Consider the following 18,726-nt stretch of genomic DNA (forward strand, 5'->3'; position numbering starts at 1 on the left):
AACTGATTTTTGCCCCATGCTTCAAGGATGGTAGGGTCTTCCGGCAGAATACTGATGTCTTCACCTGCTGAAAATGTCTCATACAAAATAGAATATTTACTGTGTTTAGGAAGGAGATGACATCTTTAATAAATAAGGCCTTTGCTTTTTCCTCAGATGGATGGCTCATCATTTACATTGAGGTTCTTTGGTCAAGGATACAGCCAAGGCTTTGGTCCCGAGAAGGGCAAACCAAATACCAGAATTTGTACTCAGGTGAAAGGACCAGGTATTTCACATATGACATAAGAGTGCTGGGGCGTTTTACGTTGTCCTAAGGTATAAAGCAGTATTATGATATTTTTTTCTTAGAGCTTAATTATTTTAGAAATAAATTGCACAAGTTATTTAAGTAACAATATAAATTATTCTGTTAAAGGAAGGATTGACATTGTTATAATCTAATTGTGTTAGTGTATCCCTCCCCCTGGTTTTCTTTTTTAGTATTATTTAATAATTCTGAACAGCATATTTTAATATTGATAAGAAAAGGGGCTGGTTGATATATATTCTCCTACTCAAGGGTCATTTTAAAGCAGTATAATCGTAACATAAAGCTGTGGGCCAAGGTTTCTTTGCAGTCTTTGAACAGCCCTACATTGTTTGTAAAATGTGTGTGCTATGTGCGTTTTCCTGGGGAGGATGCAGGCTTTTGATGGGTGGCTAAAAGGGTCTGTCACCCAAAAAAGCTCAAGAACTTTCGTTGTCAATTTTACAGAGCGGTGCGGAGACACTTCTGCTTGTGAATTACAGCCTAATTATAAGTGTAATTACCACCACCTCTGGTAGATCAAAGGGGGTCTGCTTTGCAGTTTCAGTCAAGCCAGATGGCAAAGATATCGTTGTGTCTTGCCTTCTTTTCAAATTCCCACCAGGCTTCTTAAGATAAATTGACTGTATTTTTATTATTTGACCGAACTGTAAACATTGAGGTTCCCCTTGCTTAGAAACTTTTTAAAGTTACTCAGTTGTTTTTCTTTAAAAAGTTGAATCTTTTTTTTTTTTAAGTTTATTGATTTTGAGAGACACAGCGTGAGCTTTAGTGGGGGAGGGGGAGAAAAAGAATCCTAAGCCGGTGCCGCGTTGTCATCGCGGGCCCCGATGTGGGGCTTGAACCCATAAACTGTGCGATCCTGACCTGAGCCAAAATCAAGTGTCAGAATAAAACCTCCCATTTGATTTTTGAGTGTTGCCGAATGCATTAACATCTTTCTTCGATCATCTGTCTTCCGCAGAGCCTGGCTATGTGGCTACCCCCATAGCCATGGTCCAGGCAGCTATGACTCTTCTAAATGACGCCTCTGATCTTCCTAGCATGTAAGTCTGGTTTTCTTCTCATTCGAAGAGGCCTTTTTCATCCGCGTTATATTTTCGCTTCTTTTGATGCTGTTTTCAGGCAGTGGGTCTGCACATAAGCATGCACGTTCCCTTTGAACCAAAGATAGAGGTAAATTAAATTTGTAAGAAGGACCGTGTCTTAGTGGCCTCTGAGAACAGTGCAGAGATAGATAAATGAGAGGAGACAGGAAGTATGAGAGTCACGTAAGTTGACTTTAGTTCCTTGCAAAAACAGCTCAGGTCTGGAGTCAGCTACGCTATAAAGGCCCTCGTTGTTAAATAGTATTATCAGGAGCCTCTAGTCAGTGCTGATGATACCCAGCTGGCCATGGGCGGCCCTGATACCATGTGTGGATTCATTCATGGCAGGCTGGCTAGATGATTATCGATTGGGCTCTGTCACTGGAGCCTTTAACTGTTCTGTAGAAGTAGGCCAGCGTTACAAATGAGCCATAGGCCCGCAAACTCAGAAACAAATAAATGTAGATATGACCCGAAACGGTATTAAGTGACGGACATAAACAGTGTATAAAGCGAAGTCTCATTAGATTTTTTCAAATAATTCTATAGTTGACCCCCCCGGGCAGTCGAAAATCCATGTATAACTTTTAAAAATTTTTTCTAATGTTTGTTTATTTTAGAGAGAGAGAGACAGAGTGTGAGTGGGGGAGGGATGGAGAGAGAGGGGGACACAGAATCCGAAGCAGGCTCCAGGCGCCGAGCTGTCGGCACAGAGCCCGACGTGGGGCTCGAACTCACAAACCGTGAGATCGTGACCTGAGGCGAAGTCGGACGCTCAACCAGCTGAGCCACCCAGGCACCCCATTCATGTGTAACCTTTAACTACCCATCCCAAACTTAACTAATAGCTTACTGTTAACATATATTATACTACATTCTTACAACCAAGCAAGCTAGAGAAAAGAAAATGTTAAGAAAATCATAAGACAAAGTACATTTATAGTACTACACTGTAAAAAAAATCACGTGTAAGTGGACCCACGCAGTTCAAACCCATGTTATTCAAGCGTCAACTCTATACCCTTTGAAAATATTTAACGTATTTTTTAAAATGTTAGTCATTATAGTTAAAGAAACTTCTTCCATTCAGTTTAAGCCTTATTTATGCTTTCATAATAATTTATTGCCTAAGTTTATTTCACTCAGGTCCTTTTTCTATCCTCCTGACTCCGAGGACTGGCTTTATGAGCAGCAGGAGTCCCTTGGGTTGATGGCCCTCACTGCCCCTCGAGCACACAGCCGTGTCCTGGGGGCTGGGCCAGTCTGGACGGGTTTGCTGGGGCTGCTAGCTTCGTCCCGATTTTGTAGCTCCTTTGTTCGTTGGCTCATTTTCAGAATGGAACCCAAACGTGTCCATGAGGGAACAACGGTTTCAGGAGTTCTGCTGGCTCAATAGCTGCTTCTCCAGCGGGTCACGCTAGCAGAGGGGAGGCCTGGAGACCGGCCTTGGGCACTGTTTTCCTTGTTCTGTCTTACAGGGGCGGGGTCTTCACCCCAGGAGCCGCCTTCTTCAGAACAAAGTTGATTGACAGACTCAACCAACGTGGCATGGAATTTAGCGTCATCAGCAGCTCTGAAGTCTAGACGTTGGAAGAATTGACTGAAGGCAGGACATGCATGAATTCATGGCTTTTTTGTTTGAAATTTGAAACGCTACACGTGAAAAAGTTGTCAGATCTAAAATACGTGCACATTAAAAGCAGGAAATTGTACTAGCTTGCCCTAAATTTCAAATCTTTGTTGACTTTGTGATTTTATTGCTCGTGGAACAGAACCGATATTTGACTTCTTCATCGAAGAGCTCATCGTCAATGCTTATAAGTCAGCTGGCGGACTAGAGGGTGGGGGGGTGTCTTGATCTGTGTTGCTGACAGACTCCCCATGAGGCACTCAGGCTGGTGTTACTGTAAGGCAGTAACTGCTATTTTCCTCACCTTGATTTTGAGTGGGATCTCCCCTTCTGATGAGTGTCTCTACGTATTGTTTGGGCCTTTGCCAAAGGAAAACGCACTTTTTGCTATGTTAGCCTAGTTTCTCGCCCATCCACACTAACTGAGTTTTTGACTATTCCCTAAGTTGAATAATAAAGGGTTGTCGATGGAACGGTGGTTTTGTGCTTGGACCTAAGTATTTGAGGTGGTGGCAGACACGCCCCCCCCAAGTGGTCTCGCCTGTGCCGCTGCTTTCTCTGCTTCCGAACCTGTGATTGGTTTCATGGGTATCGCTGGTAAGTTTCCACCCACTTTCACCGCCTAACCAGGATTTTTCTCCTGTTTATTTTTTGTATTTAACCAGGTTGTCTTCTGAAGCCCTAAAATAAGGCAGAGACTTTTCCTTTTGTAATAAGCGTAAAATAAACACATACCCGGGGCTCTGTGCCACGAAGAGGGCAGCCGCTGCCTTCATGAAGCTTCTGCTCTGCAGGGAGAAGCGTGGTATCGAGAGGAGAATTAATGGTGTTGAGCAGCCCTTCTGTGCTACCTGTACAGAAGAGGGCGCCTAAGTGAACACGGAGATTCATGCTGGCGGTGTGGGTGTTGCCCATCCTCTGCCCTCAGCTCTGCCCTAATTTGGGGGACCTTGAACTAAGTTCTTATCTTCTCCCAAATCAGGAAGGTGTTCAGGAGCAACAGAGTGGCCACGTGTCAGAATCCTAGAACGACGCTGGGGTCCGCAGCGGCCCCCAGCAGTTTGTATTCCGGGGGTCTGCAGGTTGGAGCCGACTGATCCGGGTTAGATGTGCATCTGGGACCCGCTGGGGGAGGCTGCACGTTGTTAGGTGTTCTCTCCAGCTTCGCGGTGTGTGGGCTGTGTCCTGCTCTGAGGTGGATGCTGGTGCGCACAACCTGCGTGGGCCTCCTCCAGCCTGAGATACAAGTGTGTCTCATACAGATTATCTTTAAAAAAATTTTTTTTAACGTTTATTTGTTTTTGAAAGACAGAAACAGAGTGCAAGTCGGGGAGGGGCAGAGAGAGAGGGAGACAGGATTCGAAGCAGGCTCCAGGCTCTGAGCTGTCAGCATAGAGCTCAATGTGGGGCTCGAACTCATGAACTGTGAGATCATGACCTGAGCCGAAGTCAGATGCTTAACTGACTAAGCCCCCCCCCGCCAGGCACCCCCAGAGTATCCTTTTAAACCTTGAGGCTCCTCCAGCCACCCTTTTGCAGAAAGCCTGTTACTTCTGCAATTATTTCTGCAAACTGGCAAAGAACGCCGAGGCTCAGTCCACGAGGTATTAGCCATTCCTGCTTCCCTCGGCCTCTCTGCCAGGCTTTCCAGGATTCCCTGCTGCTTTGCAGACCCGGTCCCTGCGGCCATCAGCACGCAGAGCTCCACACTTGGGCTTCACTGTTTCAGGTTACTTTTTAGTTGCTGTGCGTACACTGGTCCTGCCCCAGAGCCCCTGGTTCCCCACCCAGGCCTCCTCGATTAGCCCCTGGTTCCTAGTATTAAGCAGAAATCACCAGCCCAGACTCCCTGCTTCTGGGAGTCTCCTCTTGGAGGCCTTGATAGCTGGCCTGCCATAGAGTTTGTTTCATCCTGTTTGATCGCCCTAACTTCATACTTTAGGGGGCAAGGATTGGGGCTGTCACGTCTATTTCCTCCGTCCTGGTTTCTTACACAAATCAGCCCAGCCTCCCTCCCGCCGCCCCAACCTGGGACAGTTGTGCACAGGGCACGGTGGTCCAGAACGCCGCCTGCAGACTTCTGCTCACTCAGAGGCCTGCACAGGCCTTGCTTATGTAAAACCTCAAAACGGGGGAGATAACTGTGCCAAACTCATAGGATGGTAATGAGTGAAATGGGCTAATGCGTTGAGCACGTAGCTTGGAGCCCGGCACACGTACATGCTCACGGAGTCTCAGTATCCTTAGTGCTGCTGGTACCAGTAGGGGCTCTCTGGCCACAGGAGGTCTCTCTACAGCCCTCCCCACCCCCGCCGGAGCGCCCAGTGCGTCAGCCCTCGGCGGTGGAGACCCACCCGGCAGTTCTTTGCGGAACCAGGATCACCTGAGATCGACTACCTGTCGGGAGATCTTCCCGAAGGTCTCAGCCTTGGCCCTGCGGACCCGCATCGCGTGGGTCCACGATGCAGCACTGAACCATTTTCAGATAAACTCATGAAGGCAAAATAAGTGGTTGTTTTCAGAGCAAGGATACCAAAGGAGAGGCTTGAAATAACTGTTAAGTCTCCAGGTCTGACAGCAAGAAATTCATCACAACAGCTTTATTTGAACTTTCAAACTGTTTACCATCAAAATATCAGTGGCAGATGCTTATCAGCTGCTTTGGTTTGTGGGGTGCTGTGCTAAGTGCTTCCCAGCCCCGGGTGCTGAGCTAAGTGCTTTTCTCAGCCCAGGGTGCTGTGCTAAGTGCTTCCCAGCCCCGGGTGCTATTCTAAGTGCTTTTCTCAGCCCAGGGTGCTGTGCTAAGTGCTTCCCAGCCCCGGGTGCTATTCTAAGTGCTTTTCCCAGCCCAGGGTGCTGTGCTAAGTGCTTTACAGGTGCTTTGCATCCGTTACCCATCTGCAGTTAGTGCTGCTCTCATTTCCGCCTAACGGGGAACAGAGGCTGGAGGGGGGCAGGGGGCGTTTGCCTCCAGCTACAGTCGGGAAGTGACAGATGAGAGGACTGAGCCCCAGACAGTCCAGGGCCAGCGCGCAGACTGCTAACCACCCACCCCCAAGACCTCCTGTCTCCCAGCCCACCTTCGCCCTGCGTGTGGATTCATCTCTACGTGACGGTAAATCAAACTGAAGGACAGAAGCGGCACAAGAAATGACTGGAGTGCGTTGAGCCCACAGCGCAAGCGCAGCTCTGGTAGCCGAGTTAATCAGGCTGCGCGGGGGAGCTTCGCCCAGAGCTCAGGGGTTGTCAGCGGCTGCGTACGCGCTATTCTGCGTGCGGCAAACTCGCCCTCTTCTTTTTCACGATGACGGCGACATCGTTTTTCAGCCTCCGCAAGCTGGACTCCAGCACGTCTCCCAAGTCCTTTAACCTCTGTGCCTGTTGCTGTACGAACGGTCGAAGCATTTCATCTTCCTCCTGGAAATGAAGGAACGGGGGGAGAGGATAGCAGCTTCAGTGGGGTGCCCGGAAGTTCTGCCGACGAGTGTCGTCGGAAAGTTGCCGGCAGAGGTGGTGAGTCCCCTGGGGGCCTGTCCAGCGTGGAGAAGGCCGCCGGCCCGGCCTTCGGTTGCTGCTGCTGGAGAGAAGGGCTCATTCAGATCGGAATGACCCGCATGCCTTTAATACCGGGGGAGTTCTGGGGTTTGCCAAGGACCGCGCGGGGGTGGGGGTGGGGGTGCGCCCGTCGGTAGCGGAGTGTGGGCTGCCTGCTGCGGGCCCCGCCCCGGGGAGGCAGGTGCAGGGGCGCGGGTGGGCCCGAGTGCCCGCGTGCGACAGTGGAGCGGAGGGTGACCGCGCTCACGAGCCGGGAGCGGGCAGAGGGCACCGAGCGTCCCTGCAGGTGGTTCCCGGATCACTAGTGAGATGGCAGCTCGGATACTTAGGCCATTGCTTCCAGTGTGTTTTCCATCCTGGTTTTCTCTTAAACGTCGTCGTTTATATTTTCTGAATACTACTCTGTGATGAAAAACAATACAAATGGGGTGTGGCTTTTTTTTTTTTTTTTTTTTTAGCCTTGTTTACAGTGTCTTTCCCCTCATCAGGTTTTCTTTCTCTGCAATTGTGAGAGACAGGCGCACACGAGAACCCTTAATGTGTTGAAGGGAATACACCTACGCAACACAGACCTCCGCAGGTCACACCCTCTCTCCCCCAGGAACAACCACGACTAGCCTGACTTCCGTGATCATCATTTTCTTGTGCCACCTGGAATGCAGCCTGAACCGTATATTTTGCCCGTTTCCTGTCCATTTACGGAATCCTACTGGATGGCATCTTTGGTGGACTTGGAAGTCAGCGCTGACGCGTGGTGCTGAGATTCATCGACTGGCTTGTGGCTAGGGTTCCCCGGTCGGGGGGGCGGGGCTTCCCTGACCTCTCTTCCGCTGGGGTTTTCGGTGCCGGGTTGTTATGGAGGAGGGAGGGATTAAGAGCAGCTGGGGCATACAGGCGTGGGTTTCTGCAGAATTTTTCAGCCGGTCCCTCGTCTGAACCACAGAATAGGAAATGGTCCGAGTGACTATTTCCTCAATTCTCTCAAGAATGGTGTATAACTAGAACCATCCTAGTACGTGGGAGACAAATCCGTGCATTGAGAGCCTAGTGAGGTGGTTCTCGGACTTCAGTTCAAGGCAGAATCACCTGGAGGGCTCGTTAAAGCACGGGCTCCTGGGCCTCACTCCAGGGCTCTGGTTTAGCAGGTCTGGCAGGGGCCCTGGGGTTTGGACCTCTAAGACCCCAGATGATTCTGGAGCTGCTAGCAGGGAACCACCCTTGAGAACCACTGCTTGGGGGCCTTGGGGCCGAATCCTCTGCAGAACCAGCTGACTCTGCGAAGAGCTGAGTCGCAGGCTTCTAGGGTTGATGCATTTTCCCACTTTTATTAGGTAAGCGGCAAAAAATTTTTTTTCTAAGTGGTCGAACCAATTTAAATTCCTCCCGGCAATGCATGGGTTTCTGTTGCTTCATCCCGTCATCACAGCTGGGTATTTTTAGACCTTTAAGTTTTGCCAGCATGGTGGGCTTGTAATACCGTTTCACTGTGGTTTCAATTAGTGTCTCCCGAACTACTCAAGAGGTTAAGCACCCTTTGATGTATCTATTGGCCTTTTTTTTTCCTTTTTTTTTCTGTTGGGCTGTTTTTCTTTTTGGTTTGTATAGTTCTTTGCTTTGGATCTTAGTTCATTACATGTTAAACGTGTTGTGTGTAAATAACCTTTCCTGGCCTCTTTTGCCTTTATTTTGGTATCTGGGCCAAAGTGTACCATTTAGTACAGGTGCGTCTATCGGTGTTTCCCTTGACAGCCGGGTGTTTTCTCCTGTCCTGTCACCGCAAGGTCATGATCATCTCTAGGCTTTTTACCTTTTGCGGTTGGGTGCTTAGTTGTCACCTGAAATTGGTTTCTGGCTATAGTCTTAGATAAGATTCCAATTTCATTTTGGAATGCATTTGTATGCATTTTTTTTTTAATTTTTAAAGTTTATGTATTTATTTTGAGAGAGAGAGTGGGAGGAAGAGAGAAAGGATTGCAGGCAGGCTCCACACTGTCAGCACAGAGCCCAACACGGGGCTCGAACTCACAAAACTGTGAGATCGTGACCTGAGCTGAGATCAAGAGTCTGACGCTTAACCGACTGAGCCACCCAGGCGCCCCGGTATGTATTCTTAATTCTAGCACCGTTTGTTGTAAAATCCACCCTTGCTGCCTTCACCGCAGTCCCTCATCGGTCACATAGCGTGTCTCTGGTCCTGGGTGAATCTATTTCCGGGCCTTCTGTCCTTCTCCTTTGGTTACCTTATTCGCACTGGGGCTGATACTTTGCTGTCTATTACCATAGCGTTAAACTAAGCCTTGGCATCAGGTAGGGCGAGGCTTCCTACGCTTGTGTTTGGGTCTTGGCTGTTCTTTGCTTTCGCAATCCCATCTCAAGTATAGCATCATCTCGTCAGATCCCGTTACATTTGGTTGGGTTACAGTGACTCTCAGGGGGACTCGAAAGAGTTGCAATTGCAAATCTTCCAAACCGTGGACACCTAGCACGTTTCACCATTTATTTAGATCTTCGTTAACATCTCTCAAGCGAAGTTCAACATTTTCTCCATACCAGGCCATAGTTTTACGGGCTTTATAACACAGTTTTATGTTAGCTATAGGCCTAAGTACTTCATGGATTTGATGCAATGATCAATGGCATCTTTTACACAAGGCAGTGCTGTTGGATGCTGTTATATTCAAATGCAGTTAATTTTTTTTTAACGTTTGCTTATTTATTGTGAGTCAGAGAGAGCAGGGGAGGGGCAGAGAGTGAGACAGAGAATCCCAAGCAGGCTCTGCACTGTCAGCCCGGGGCCTGTCACGGGGCTGGAGCCCACGGGCCATGAGAGCACGACCTGTGCCGAAATCAAGAGTAAGACACTCAACCAAGTGAGCCACCCGGGCACCCCTCAAATGCAGTTAATGTTTAAATATTGATTTTCTTGGGGCGCCTGGGTGGCTCAGTCAGTTAAGCGTCCAGCTTTGGCTCAGGTCACGATCTCGCGGTTTGTGAGTTCGAGCCCCACATCGGGCTCTGCGCTCACAGTGCGGAGCCTGCTTGGGATTCTCTCGCTGCCTCTCTCTCTGCCCCTCCCGTGCACGCTCTCTCTCTCTCTCAAAACAAAACAAATGTATATGTGTGTGTGTGTGTGTGTGTGTGTGTGTGTATATATATACGATTTTCTTTCCAGCAACTTTGTCATTCTAGTAATTTATAAATTCTTCTGGGGTTTTAATTTGCATACACAGGTCATCTGAGAATAATAACAGAGGCAGCATGGGGTAGTAGGAGAGAACATAGACTGTGGAGGGACCCTTGCTGGGTTTGGAGGTTGGTCCTGCTAGTCAACTGGTTGTGTCCTCACCCAAGTTACTTAACCTGTCTTGTGCCTTAGACCCGTCATTTGTAAAATAACGCTAATGATGGTACCGACGACATCGGGCTGTGAGAATTGAGTAACTGTAAAGCACGTAGTAAGTGTTGTGTGAACATATGCTATTGTTGCTGTTACTTTTTCCCCTTTTCAACTTTATTCCTGTATTTCGTGCTCAAGTACAGTGTCACACAGAAGTCAAGTTGGCTAGCATCCCTGACTTCTTCCTGATTAAAAGGAAAAAAGCATCCAGCGCTACACCATTAGGGATCATGCTTGCTCTGTGCTTAAGTCTGCCTTCCTCAGATTGAGGGATGTCCATTCTATTCCTAATATGCTAAGAGTTTTTATCATGGCAAGATGCTGAATTTTGTCACCTGCTTTTTCTGATTCTGTTGAAGTAACCTTGCTTTTTCTCCTATAGTATCTTTTTTTTAAAAATGCTTATTTAAGAGAGAGAGTGAGCATGTGAGCAGGGGAGGGGCAGAGAGAGAATCCCAAGCGGGCCTTGAACCCGCAAACGGTGTGCAAGATCATGTGTGACCTGAGCCCAAATCGAGAGTTGGATGCTTAACCGACGGAGCCACCCGGGGCACCTCCTCTAGCATTTTAGTGTGATGAATTGTATTTATTTGGTTTATATAACAGTAAGCCAAACCTGTGTTTCTGGGATACTGTGTAAGTCATAAAGCCAATGAATATCACTACCTGGAAACAGCCAGCAGTGCACTTGAATAAAAAAGCAAGAGCAGAGACGGATGCCCAGGAGAGCAGCGGACACACTGTTCAGGCCTCCGCCTGCTCTCTTGTTGAACACACACATCCCCCAGCTCAAGAAATGCGGTTCTTTCCAGGGGGCCTGGGAGGCTCAGTCGGTGGAGCGACCGACTTCGGCTCAGGTCATGATCTCACGGTTCGTGCGATCGAGCCCCGCATCGGGCTCTGTGCTGATGACTCAGAGCCCGGAGCCTGCTTCGGATTCTGTGTCTCCCTCTCTCTCTGCCCCTCCCCCACTCATGCTCTGTCTCTCTCAAAAGTAAATATTAAAAAATTAAAAAGAAATACAGTTCTTTCCAATGCCTAAATCTAATGGAAGAAGAACCCTGTTGCTCCCAGGATTCTGGTTACTTACAGGAGGTTTCTCTTGTCTCAGTCGGAGAAGCTGCCCTCTTGCTTGGTTCATGCTGTGGTAGAACAGCTTAAGGGCTTTGGCAAATTCTCTGTCGGAGCTGGCTGGCCGAGTGTACATTTGGTTCATCTCTCTGGCTGCTGGAGGGTGTGCTGCCATCCAAGTTAGCTTCAGGGTGTTGGAAGGCTTATGTGCTGAGGTGGTGAGGAGACAGAACATTTATTTCAACATCTGCTCTCCCAAGTCTCTATGTACATATTTATTTTGGTGGCAATCTACACCAGCATTTATCAAGCACAGGTTGAGACACATCCAGGCAGAAGGGGAAAAAATTCTCAGATTTTTTTTTTTTTTTTATGAAACAAGATATAGATCAATTCATTAAAAAGTAAATTTCTTTGAAATACAAATACACATCTCAGAGCTCAGTTGGTTAAGCATCCAACCTTAGCTCAGGTTACGATCTCACAGTTCATGAGTTCAAGCCCCTCTTTGGGCTCTGTGCTGACAGCTTGGAGCCTAGAGCCTGCTGAAGATTCTGTGTCTCCCTTTCTCTCTGACCCTCCCCTGATCTCTTTCTCTCTCTCTCAAAAATAAACATAAAAAATTAAAAAAAAAAATATATATATATATATAAATATCCATCTCAAACGTAGGCGTTTAGAGAGAAACTTAAGCAAGACTTACGTAGCCTCTCACCTTGTTGAGTAGAACCGACCTTCTCAAGTGATTGTTTGAGAAACACGTTTTCTTCTCTCAGGGCTCTGTTGGTGTCTCTGAGCAGCTCTGTCTCCTGCTCTAACTTGAGCAGCTTCATGTAGAGTTCCGATATCTGATTTGATGGCGTCTACAAAAAACATGTCAGGTTAGCCTTTCGCGGGGTTATCTGCATACCCTTCGGGACTGGCAGTTTTACCCCCCTAGATGGGGTGGGGGTGAGGGTGTGGTGAGCAGGGTTGAAGCCCCTGGGGGAACACAGCAGTAAATAAGGAAAACATTTGTTAAGTGGAAGGAACACTGATGATCCCTAAGCAGCTGTCATGTGCGATGCCCGTTTGAATGTCACATAAATGGGCACACCTGGCCTGGATCCATCAGCGTGGACATTTTCTTGGTGTCCACCATGATGTGGCCTTCACTTGTGACCATGAGGTCCGACTGAGGGCAGTCCAGCTGGGCGCAGCCTTCTGTAATGTGAGGGAGACACCATCAAGGAAAGAAACACCTCCAGGCCCAGTGTTGTGTGAAGAGAGTTTTTTTAAATGTATGTTTCTTTGTTTATTTACTCATTTAGAGACAGAATACCAGCAAGGGAGGGGCAGAGAGAGAGGGAGAGAGAGAATCCCCAGCAGGCTCCACACTATCAGCGCAGAGCCCCACGCAGGGCTCGAACTCCCGAACCGTGAGATCGTGACCTGAGCCGAAATCAAGAGGCAGACACTTAACCAACTGAGCCACCCAGGTGCCCCTACATGAAGAGGTTTAAGCCATTCAATCCCCTGTGGACTAGAGCCCAGGGACCCAGGAGAAGACCGCCCTGGGCTATTAAGACCCTGACCCCCTCCCTCCTCCACATCCTTGGCAACCCTAGATATATTGACGTGATATCTGATTGAAGAATGCATCGTGCAAAAGAGGAAGCAAACGTGGTACCTTGAAGACCCCATAAATCGACAATGAGAGCGTTTGTTTGTAAATAATTCAGAAACTCCTGAGATGCATTTAAGGCTGTAAATTGGACAGTTTCTTCTATTTGGGGATTCACCATTTTCCATACAGGCTTGGTATAGAAAGTGCTTGAAAGGTCATAAATTCTGTACCTGAGAAAAGAACATAAAACAGAATTCCAAGCCAGAAGGGACACATTTACAAAGAAATGGATCAGATGAGCCAAAGAATGATGGCTTGGCTTGGTTACTTGATACGAGATGACCTGAAATTGATCCTCATGCTTGCCACCCCCCAACATTTCCAGTATTTAACACGAGTAGCATCACTACATGGACAGTATTAAATGTCTAGCAAAAAGGAAATGGATTTTGAGAAATACGTTCTACTTTGATCATCTAAAATTGTTAATTTTATTTATTTATTTTTTGATGTTTATTTTTGAGACAGAGAGAGAGAGACAGAGTGTGAGCAGCGGAGGGGCAGAGAAAGGGGGAGACCCAGAATCCGAAGCAGGCTCCAGGCTCTGAGCTGTCAGCACAGAGCCCGATGCGGGGCTTGAACCCACGAACTGTGAGATCATGACCTGAGCCCAAGTCAGACACTTAACCGACTGAGCCACCCAGGCGCCCCTAAAATTGTTAATATTCCACATGAGGTGGTGTTTTGGGTTTTGTCCTTCAAAGTTTCCCTTTCTTTATTGCTTAATCTCTTACCGTCTCTTAGCCTGACTAGGCCTATCTGGTGTTTCTTCCATATTGTGATAACAGTCCTTTCATTTCCAACTCAAAAAGACAAAAAACAAAAAACACAACAAAAAAACCATGATTCTACGTAGAGAGTACAGCTTCCCTTGATATTCTATCAGATAATTAGAATGTCTGACCACTGCTTCAATCACCGAGGATCAATAAACGTGGCTTTCAGTCCAGCAGCCTAGAAGGATGTGGGACTTCTATTAACCGATGGGGAAATAGGCATTTTGGGGTTGAACAAGCAGAGAAACGTATGAAAATTTCGTGATGAACTCGTTTTTCAAGCGCCAAGAGAGACTCCCGCCCGCCAAGGCCCACGAGGTGGGGGGTGTGTGCGCAGCCGGTACCCCATCTGAATGCCTCGCTCTGCGTCCTCCTTCAGCCACTTGACCCCAAGGCACCGCATGAGGCCAACCTGGAAGTCCATCCTCTTGCCCAGCAGCTCCGAAGGGTCGATAACCACGTCCTCCTCACCGCACGCTCTGCGAACAGAGGAGGACAGGGCAGATCACAGATCGGCCGGGGCCCGAGCAGGTGAGGGTCGTGTCGTCAAAGGGCACTCCTGAGACTCCTCGAGATATGGCCAGCTTCTCTGAAGAAAAGACGAGGAGCGTTGCCAGCCGTGGAGTGTGTTCACGCAACAAGCATTCAAGAAGCTCCCAGCCTCCTGGAGGAAGAGACCGCAACGTAACCGCCTCGTGTAATACGCGACCCAGCCCTGGAGCCCCGGGCGGGTTCCCAGTGGGGTAGAGGATGCGGCCTCTCAAGGCGACCCTTTCCTTGGTGAGCTCTGCACAGTCCAGAGTCAACTCCAGCCTTACAGGTACGCAAACCAGTTTGGACAGCTTTCCAACAGGGGGCGTCTGTCACGTCAACCTCGCATCGAGCCTATAAGCTAGAATGTGCCTTAGGAATTTGCAACGAGAGAGAAACCGTCCGGCAGCCGAGAAGCCCGAGGTGGCCAAGTGACCAGAAAGTTGCTGAGACTCCCAGTAAAGACAGTGAGTCGATGGTCAGCTTGGTCTCTGGGTGCCAGGACCCCGCGGCCCTGAGCTGGTTCCCTCTTCAGAAAGACAGGGAGGCCGTCCCGGGTGCCTAAGAGCACCTCACACCCAGACCAGACCGCCGCCTGCCCGCCTCTTTGCTTAGAATTGCTGAGAGACCTGGGCTTTTGTGAAAACGCTGTGGACTGCCCATGGCCTAGAGAGAGGGAAGAGAGGGGGTCCCTGAGAGGACGGTGAAGGGCAGTGCAGCAGAGTTATAGCAACACCCGTCCCCACAGAAGGTCGGCGAACAACTCAGAAGGAGGCCACGTCAGGGAACGAAGACACCTCAGTCCCTGCCTTGAGGGAAGGGACAGAAAACCCATGGGAGCCTATACCATGGATGGAGAAGGGACGAGCTGGAAACTCTGCTTTCTTCCAGCCCTCGGGCCGCATCAGCGAGGACCCGAGACATTCCGGGCCCGCCGATTTGGCCGCCGTGGCAAAAATCAGATTTGCTGGGGCCAAATCGTGACTGAATGAGCTCTTCGGGGACACCGTGCTGACCGGCTCATCCAGGAGAGCGCAGGCATGCTGGGAGTTTTCTGCCAGGATCGGGCCGGGCCGGGGGGACACCCACCGTCCCGCCGGGGAGCAGGGAGTCACGCAGACGTGCACCACGGCCTCTTCCTCCCCCTCGCAGTTCATGAACTCCACCTGCTCCTCCAGCTTCATGGAGTAGGCCAGCGACTGGAGCCAGATGTGGGCTGAGCCCAAGTGGACAACCTCGACAGGGTCCCAGAAGGGGTCATCTTCCTGAGCCACGTGGCTGTCTTCTCCATCCAGAAAGCGCTGGTAAAGTTCCTCCATGAGAAATTTCCTGTTGATAAACTTGGCTTTTGACCAGATCCACACCTACGAACACAAAGATAGGTCACCGGGATTGGATTTCCCCTGCTCACAGTTCGTTCCCATGACTTTTCCCAGCATGCTTCCCCAGATGGGCCGGCTTTGGGGCACCCAGGACACCCTAACACTCTCGTCAAGCCTAGCTTTGCGGTGAGGTCCCCCAGGAGTCCACGTTCGTTCCTGACCCGTGGCTCCAGCATTTCCTGAGTTGCTGGGCCCTAATAACTTAGAGGAGATAACGAAGGGATCAAACAATACACTGTCCCAGGAGAGATGACGGTTTGGGACTCAGGGAACACAGAAGAGCGGCCCTCGAAGATGTCTGTGTCCCAGTCTCTGGAACCTGCCAACATGTTACCTTATGTGGAAAAGGGAATTATGGTTGTAGGTGGAATGAAGTTCGCTTATCAGCTGACCTTAAAATGGGGAGATTTGCTCACACTGTCTAGGTGGGTCCAGTGTAACCACATGGACCTTTTTTTTAAAATATTTTTTTATATTTAGTTTTGAGAGGTAGAGAGAGTCAGAGCACAAGTGGGGGAGGGGCAGAGAGAAGGAGACACAGAATCTGAGGTGGGCTCCAGGCTCTGAGCTGTCAGCACAGAGCCCGACGCAGGGCTCGGACTCACAAACCATGAGATCATGACCTGAGCTGAAGTCGGAGGCTCAACCGACTGAGCCACCCAGGCGCCCTCACATGGACCTTAACTGTGGAAGGGGGAGGCAGAAGAGATGGTCAGACGGTGACGGAAGGGGAGTCAGGGAGACGCCAAGTGGCTGACTTTGGAAATGGAGCACAATGGAGCCCAGGAAAGCGGGGGCCTCTGGAAGCTTCAAGAAGCAAGGAAACAGCTTCTCAGACCCTCAGGCCCCCAGAAAGGAAAGCTGTGCCAGCACCTCGCTCGTGGCACAGGGAGGCCCGGGCGGGGCCGTAAGGTGACCGTGTGTGCGCTCACGCCCCCCCCCCCCCCGAGAACCTGCCGCTGTCTGTCCCTGAGTGAGGGACAGGGCTGCTGAGAGGACATACGGTGAGGTGATGGGGCACAAGGAGCCAACCGATGTGTTGCTGTCCCTCTGAGTGTTACGTGCCTTCGAAGAAAAAGATCCCCCTCCAGACACTACAAAGACTTCGTTCTTTCCTTCTTTGCCTCAAGTGAAACCCGTCCTCTCCCCCGAGAGGCGGGGTAAAGACTGCGTGTGAACCTGACCCTGGCAGAGCACAGCACGAGCTCCAGCAGGTGGGTTTTTCAAGCCCTGAGGCTAGGGCACCAAGACGGTGGGAATCGGCGTCCTCAGTCCTCTGCATCCTTCCTGGCGGACAGCGCGCCCTGGGCCCTGTGACAGCTCAGCGGGGCTCTGCGGGACCGGCAGGGGTCTCTGCTGACCCTCCCGTCCCCCGCGGGGCCTCAGCCGAGCACAGAGACTCCCAGGCCGGAAGCCTGTTGCACAGACTCCGCTGAGAAGTCAGGGCTGAGACCCTCCCTGTCCTCACAAGCCCCGGCTTGCTCCCGAATCGCCCCCAACGTGTCTCTCGTCGGTCACACGTAGTGGCCTGGGGGGGGTCCCGTCTCCGCCCTGTGCGCGCACGGTCCAGCGGTCTAGGGCGAACATCTGCGAGGCGGACCGCCACAAAAGTGCCGAGGCTGCTGTTCGCCCTTCCCAGCCTCACACACGAAACCTTCCAGGAAGGGCCGAGGGACTGCCAGCATCTCCGAGGCCCCCGGGGAAGGCGTAACTTCATCCGGGGAGAGGCCACTGATCCACTCGGAAGGTAAAAACGGACAGCCTTGGAGATGACGGATCAGTAAGCTTAGTCTCTGCCCGAGGAGAGAGGAAAGGGAGCGACATCACCATAAAAGCAATTAGCGCGCAGCCCCTGAAAAGAGAACCCGGTTTCTGCTAATCATAGGAAAGGCTGAACGAGATCCTTTTCAATTCACCTTAAACTATAATGAGCAACGAAACACAGAGGAACATGAAATCTCCTTAAAACGAGGTCTGACAAGACAGTAGGAAATGGCCAAACCAAACCCTGGCGGAGCGCCTGGCCCCAGAGGCAAAGTACTGGGTCACCAGAGCTCCTTTGTCCTGATGGCTCCTTCCAGAAAACGCAAAAGGCAAAATCACGGTCGCACACGCATTGAGGATTCAGCTCCAAAGGGCTCGTGGGACACGCGCAGAAGTCAAGGTGGACTTCCCAGGGTGGGGGTCTCCCAGGAAACCCTCCTGAGTCACGAGATGTGTCCCCCCAAACCGTACGTTGAAGCCTGACCCTCAGTGCGCTGGGACGAGGAGGCGGGGCCGTGAGGGTGGACGCCTCATGAATGCACTCACTGCCCTCATGAAAGGGGCCTCAGTGCTCCCCGGCCCCTAGCGCCACGTGAGGACCCGGCGAGAAGGTGTCCTTCACCGGATACCAAATGTGCCTGTGCCACGACCTCTGCTCCCAGCCTCCAAGCTGTGGTGTTGTCGTAGCAACACGAAGGAACTGACACCCCTCTGCCCTTTCACCCCACGCCAGGGGACACACGGGAGGCCACCTCGGCGCCGGTCAGAGGAAGAGACCAGGCGGAAAGGGAGGGGCGCCTGGGTGGCTCGGTCGGTTGAGCGTCCGACCCCGGCTCAGGGCCTGATCTCACGGTTCGTGAGTTCGAGCCCCGCGTCGAGCTCTGCACGGACAGTGCGGAGCCTGCTTGGGATCCTCTGCGGCCTCCTCTCTCTGCTCCTCCCCGGCTCGCACATGCTCAACCTGTCTCTCTCTCTCTCTCTCTTTCAAATAAACATTAAAAAAATATAAATAAATGGAGAGTGGTGGTTGGGAGCGATCCCAGGGTTGGTGCCATGTGGGAGAGAGGACCAGGAGAGAAACGTGGGGGAGGCAGGGGGTTCCATCCCAGAGTCTGTCCCCAGAGCCCAGCTCACACTGGGAACACGCAGTGCCCTTCACGGGGTCTCCACAGGACAGTCTCTGTCCCCGTGAGAACCCTCAGAAACCCCGTCCCCAGAGGCATCCTCACCTCGCGGGTCCTTTGGTTGGTCACCTTCACCATGACCTCCTTCTGTAGCTCGTGGCCCCTGGAGTCTGAAGCCGCTAAATTCTTCACCTTCAGTTCCATTCTGAGTCCCTGTAAGGGGGACCCTTCTCGCTGAGCGCACAGCCCACACCGCCCTCGCCATTTCCTTCTCCTTGCACGTTCCCAACACGCAGAAGTGTCTTGAACGTGTCCTGGGGATCGGATCCTGTGTCACCGGGGGGCCACCCCCTGCTCAGGTCTTCTCTGTGGCTAGAAGGCTTCAGGGTCCTGGACCCAGGGAAGCCCTTTCTGGAGGGCAACCTGGGAGGG

The 18,726-nt window shown here is 50.7% G+C and overlaps 2 protein-coding genes across 2 annotated transcripts in view; one reads left to right on the forward strand and one right to left on the reverse strand.

Annotated features, from left to right (window-relative positions):
* Positions 1-3,501, forward strand: part of SCCPDH (saccharopine dehydrogenase (putative)) — a 39,209-nt gene extending 35,708 nt beyond the window's left edge. Inside the window, exons 10-12 of the mRNA XM_086694404.1 lie at positions 157-268; positions 1,275-1,356; positions 2,877-3,501. Coding sequence (XP_086550530.1) covers positions 157-268; positions 1,275-1,356; positions 2,877-2,982 — 300 coding nt within the window. The 3' untranslated portion in view covers positions 2,983-3,501. The remainder of the gene's footprint in view (positions 1-156; positions 269-1,274; positions 1,357-2,876) is intronic.
* A 2,357-nt stretch (positions 3,502-5,858) lies between these two features.
* The window catches only part of LOC112863134 (kinesin-like protein KIF28P), an 81,230-nt gene continuing 68,362 nt past the window's right edge, over positions 5,859-18,726 (reverse strand). Inside the window, exons 16-23 of the mRNA XM_086693469.1 lie at positions 18,400-18,507; positions 15,114-15,388; positions 13,838-13,972; positions 12,721-12,887; positions 12,148-12,254; positions 11,755-11,914; positions 11,071-11,219; positions 5,859-6,445 (exon numbers count right to left, since the gene is read on the reverse strand). Coding sequence (XP_086549595.1) covers positions 6,293-6,445; positions 11,071-11,219; positions 11,755-11,914; positions 12,148-12,254; positions 12,721-12,887; positions 13,838-13,972; positions 15,114-15,388; positions 18,400-18,507 — 1,254 coding nt within the window. The 3' untranslated portion in view covers positions 5,859-6,292. The remainder of the gene's footprint in view (positions 6,446-11,070; positions 11,220-11,754; positions 11,915-12,147; positions 12,255-12,720; positions 12,888-13,837; positions 13,973-15,113; positions 15,389-18,399; positions 18,508-18,726) is intronic.

Source organism: Puma concolor, chromosome E4, assembly GCF_028749965.1.
Source record: "Puma concolor isolate L17-30 chromosome E4, mPumCon1.1.hap2, whole genome shotgun sequence".
NCBI classification, from domain to species: Eukaryota; Metazoa; Chordata; class Mammalia; order Carnivora; family Felidae; genus Puma; species Puma concolor.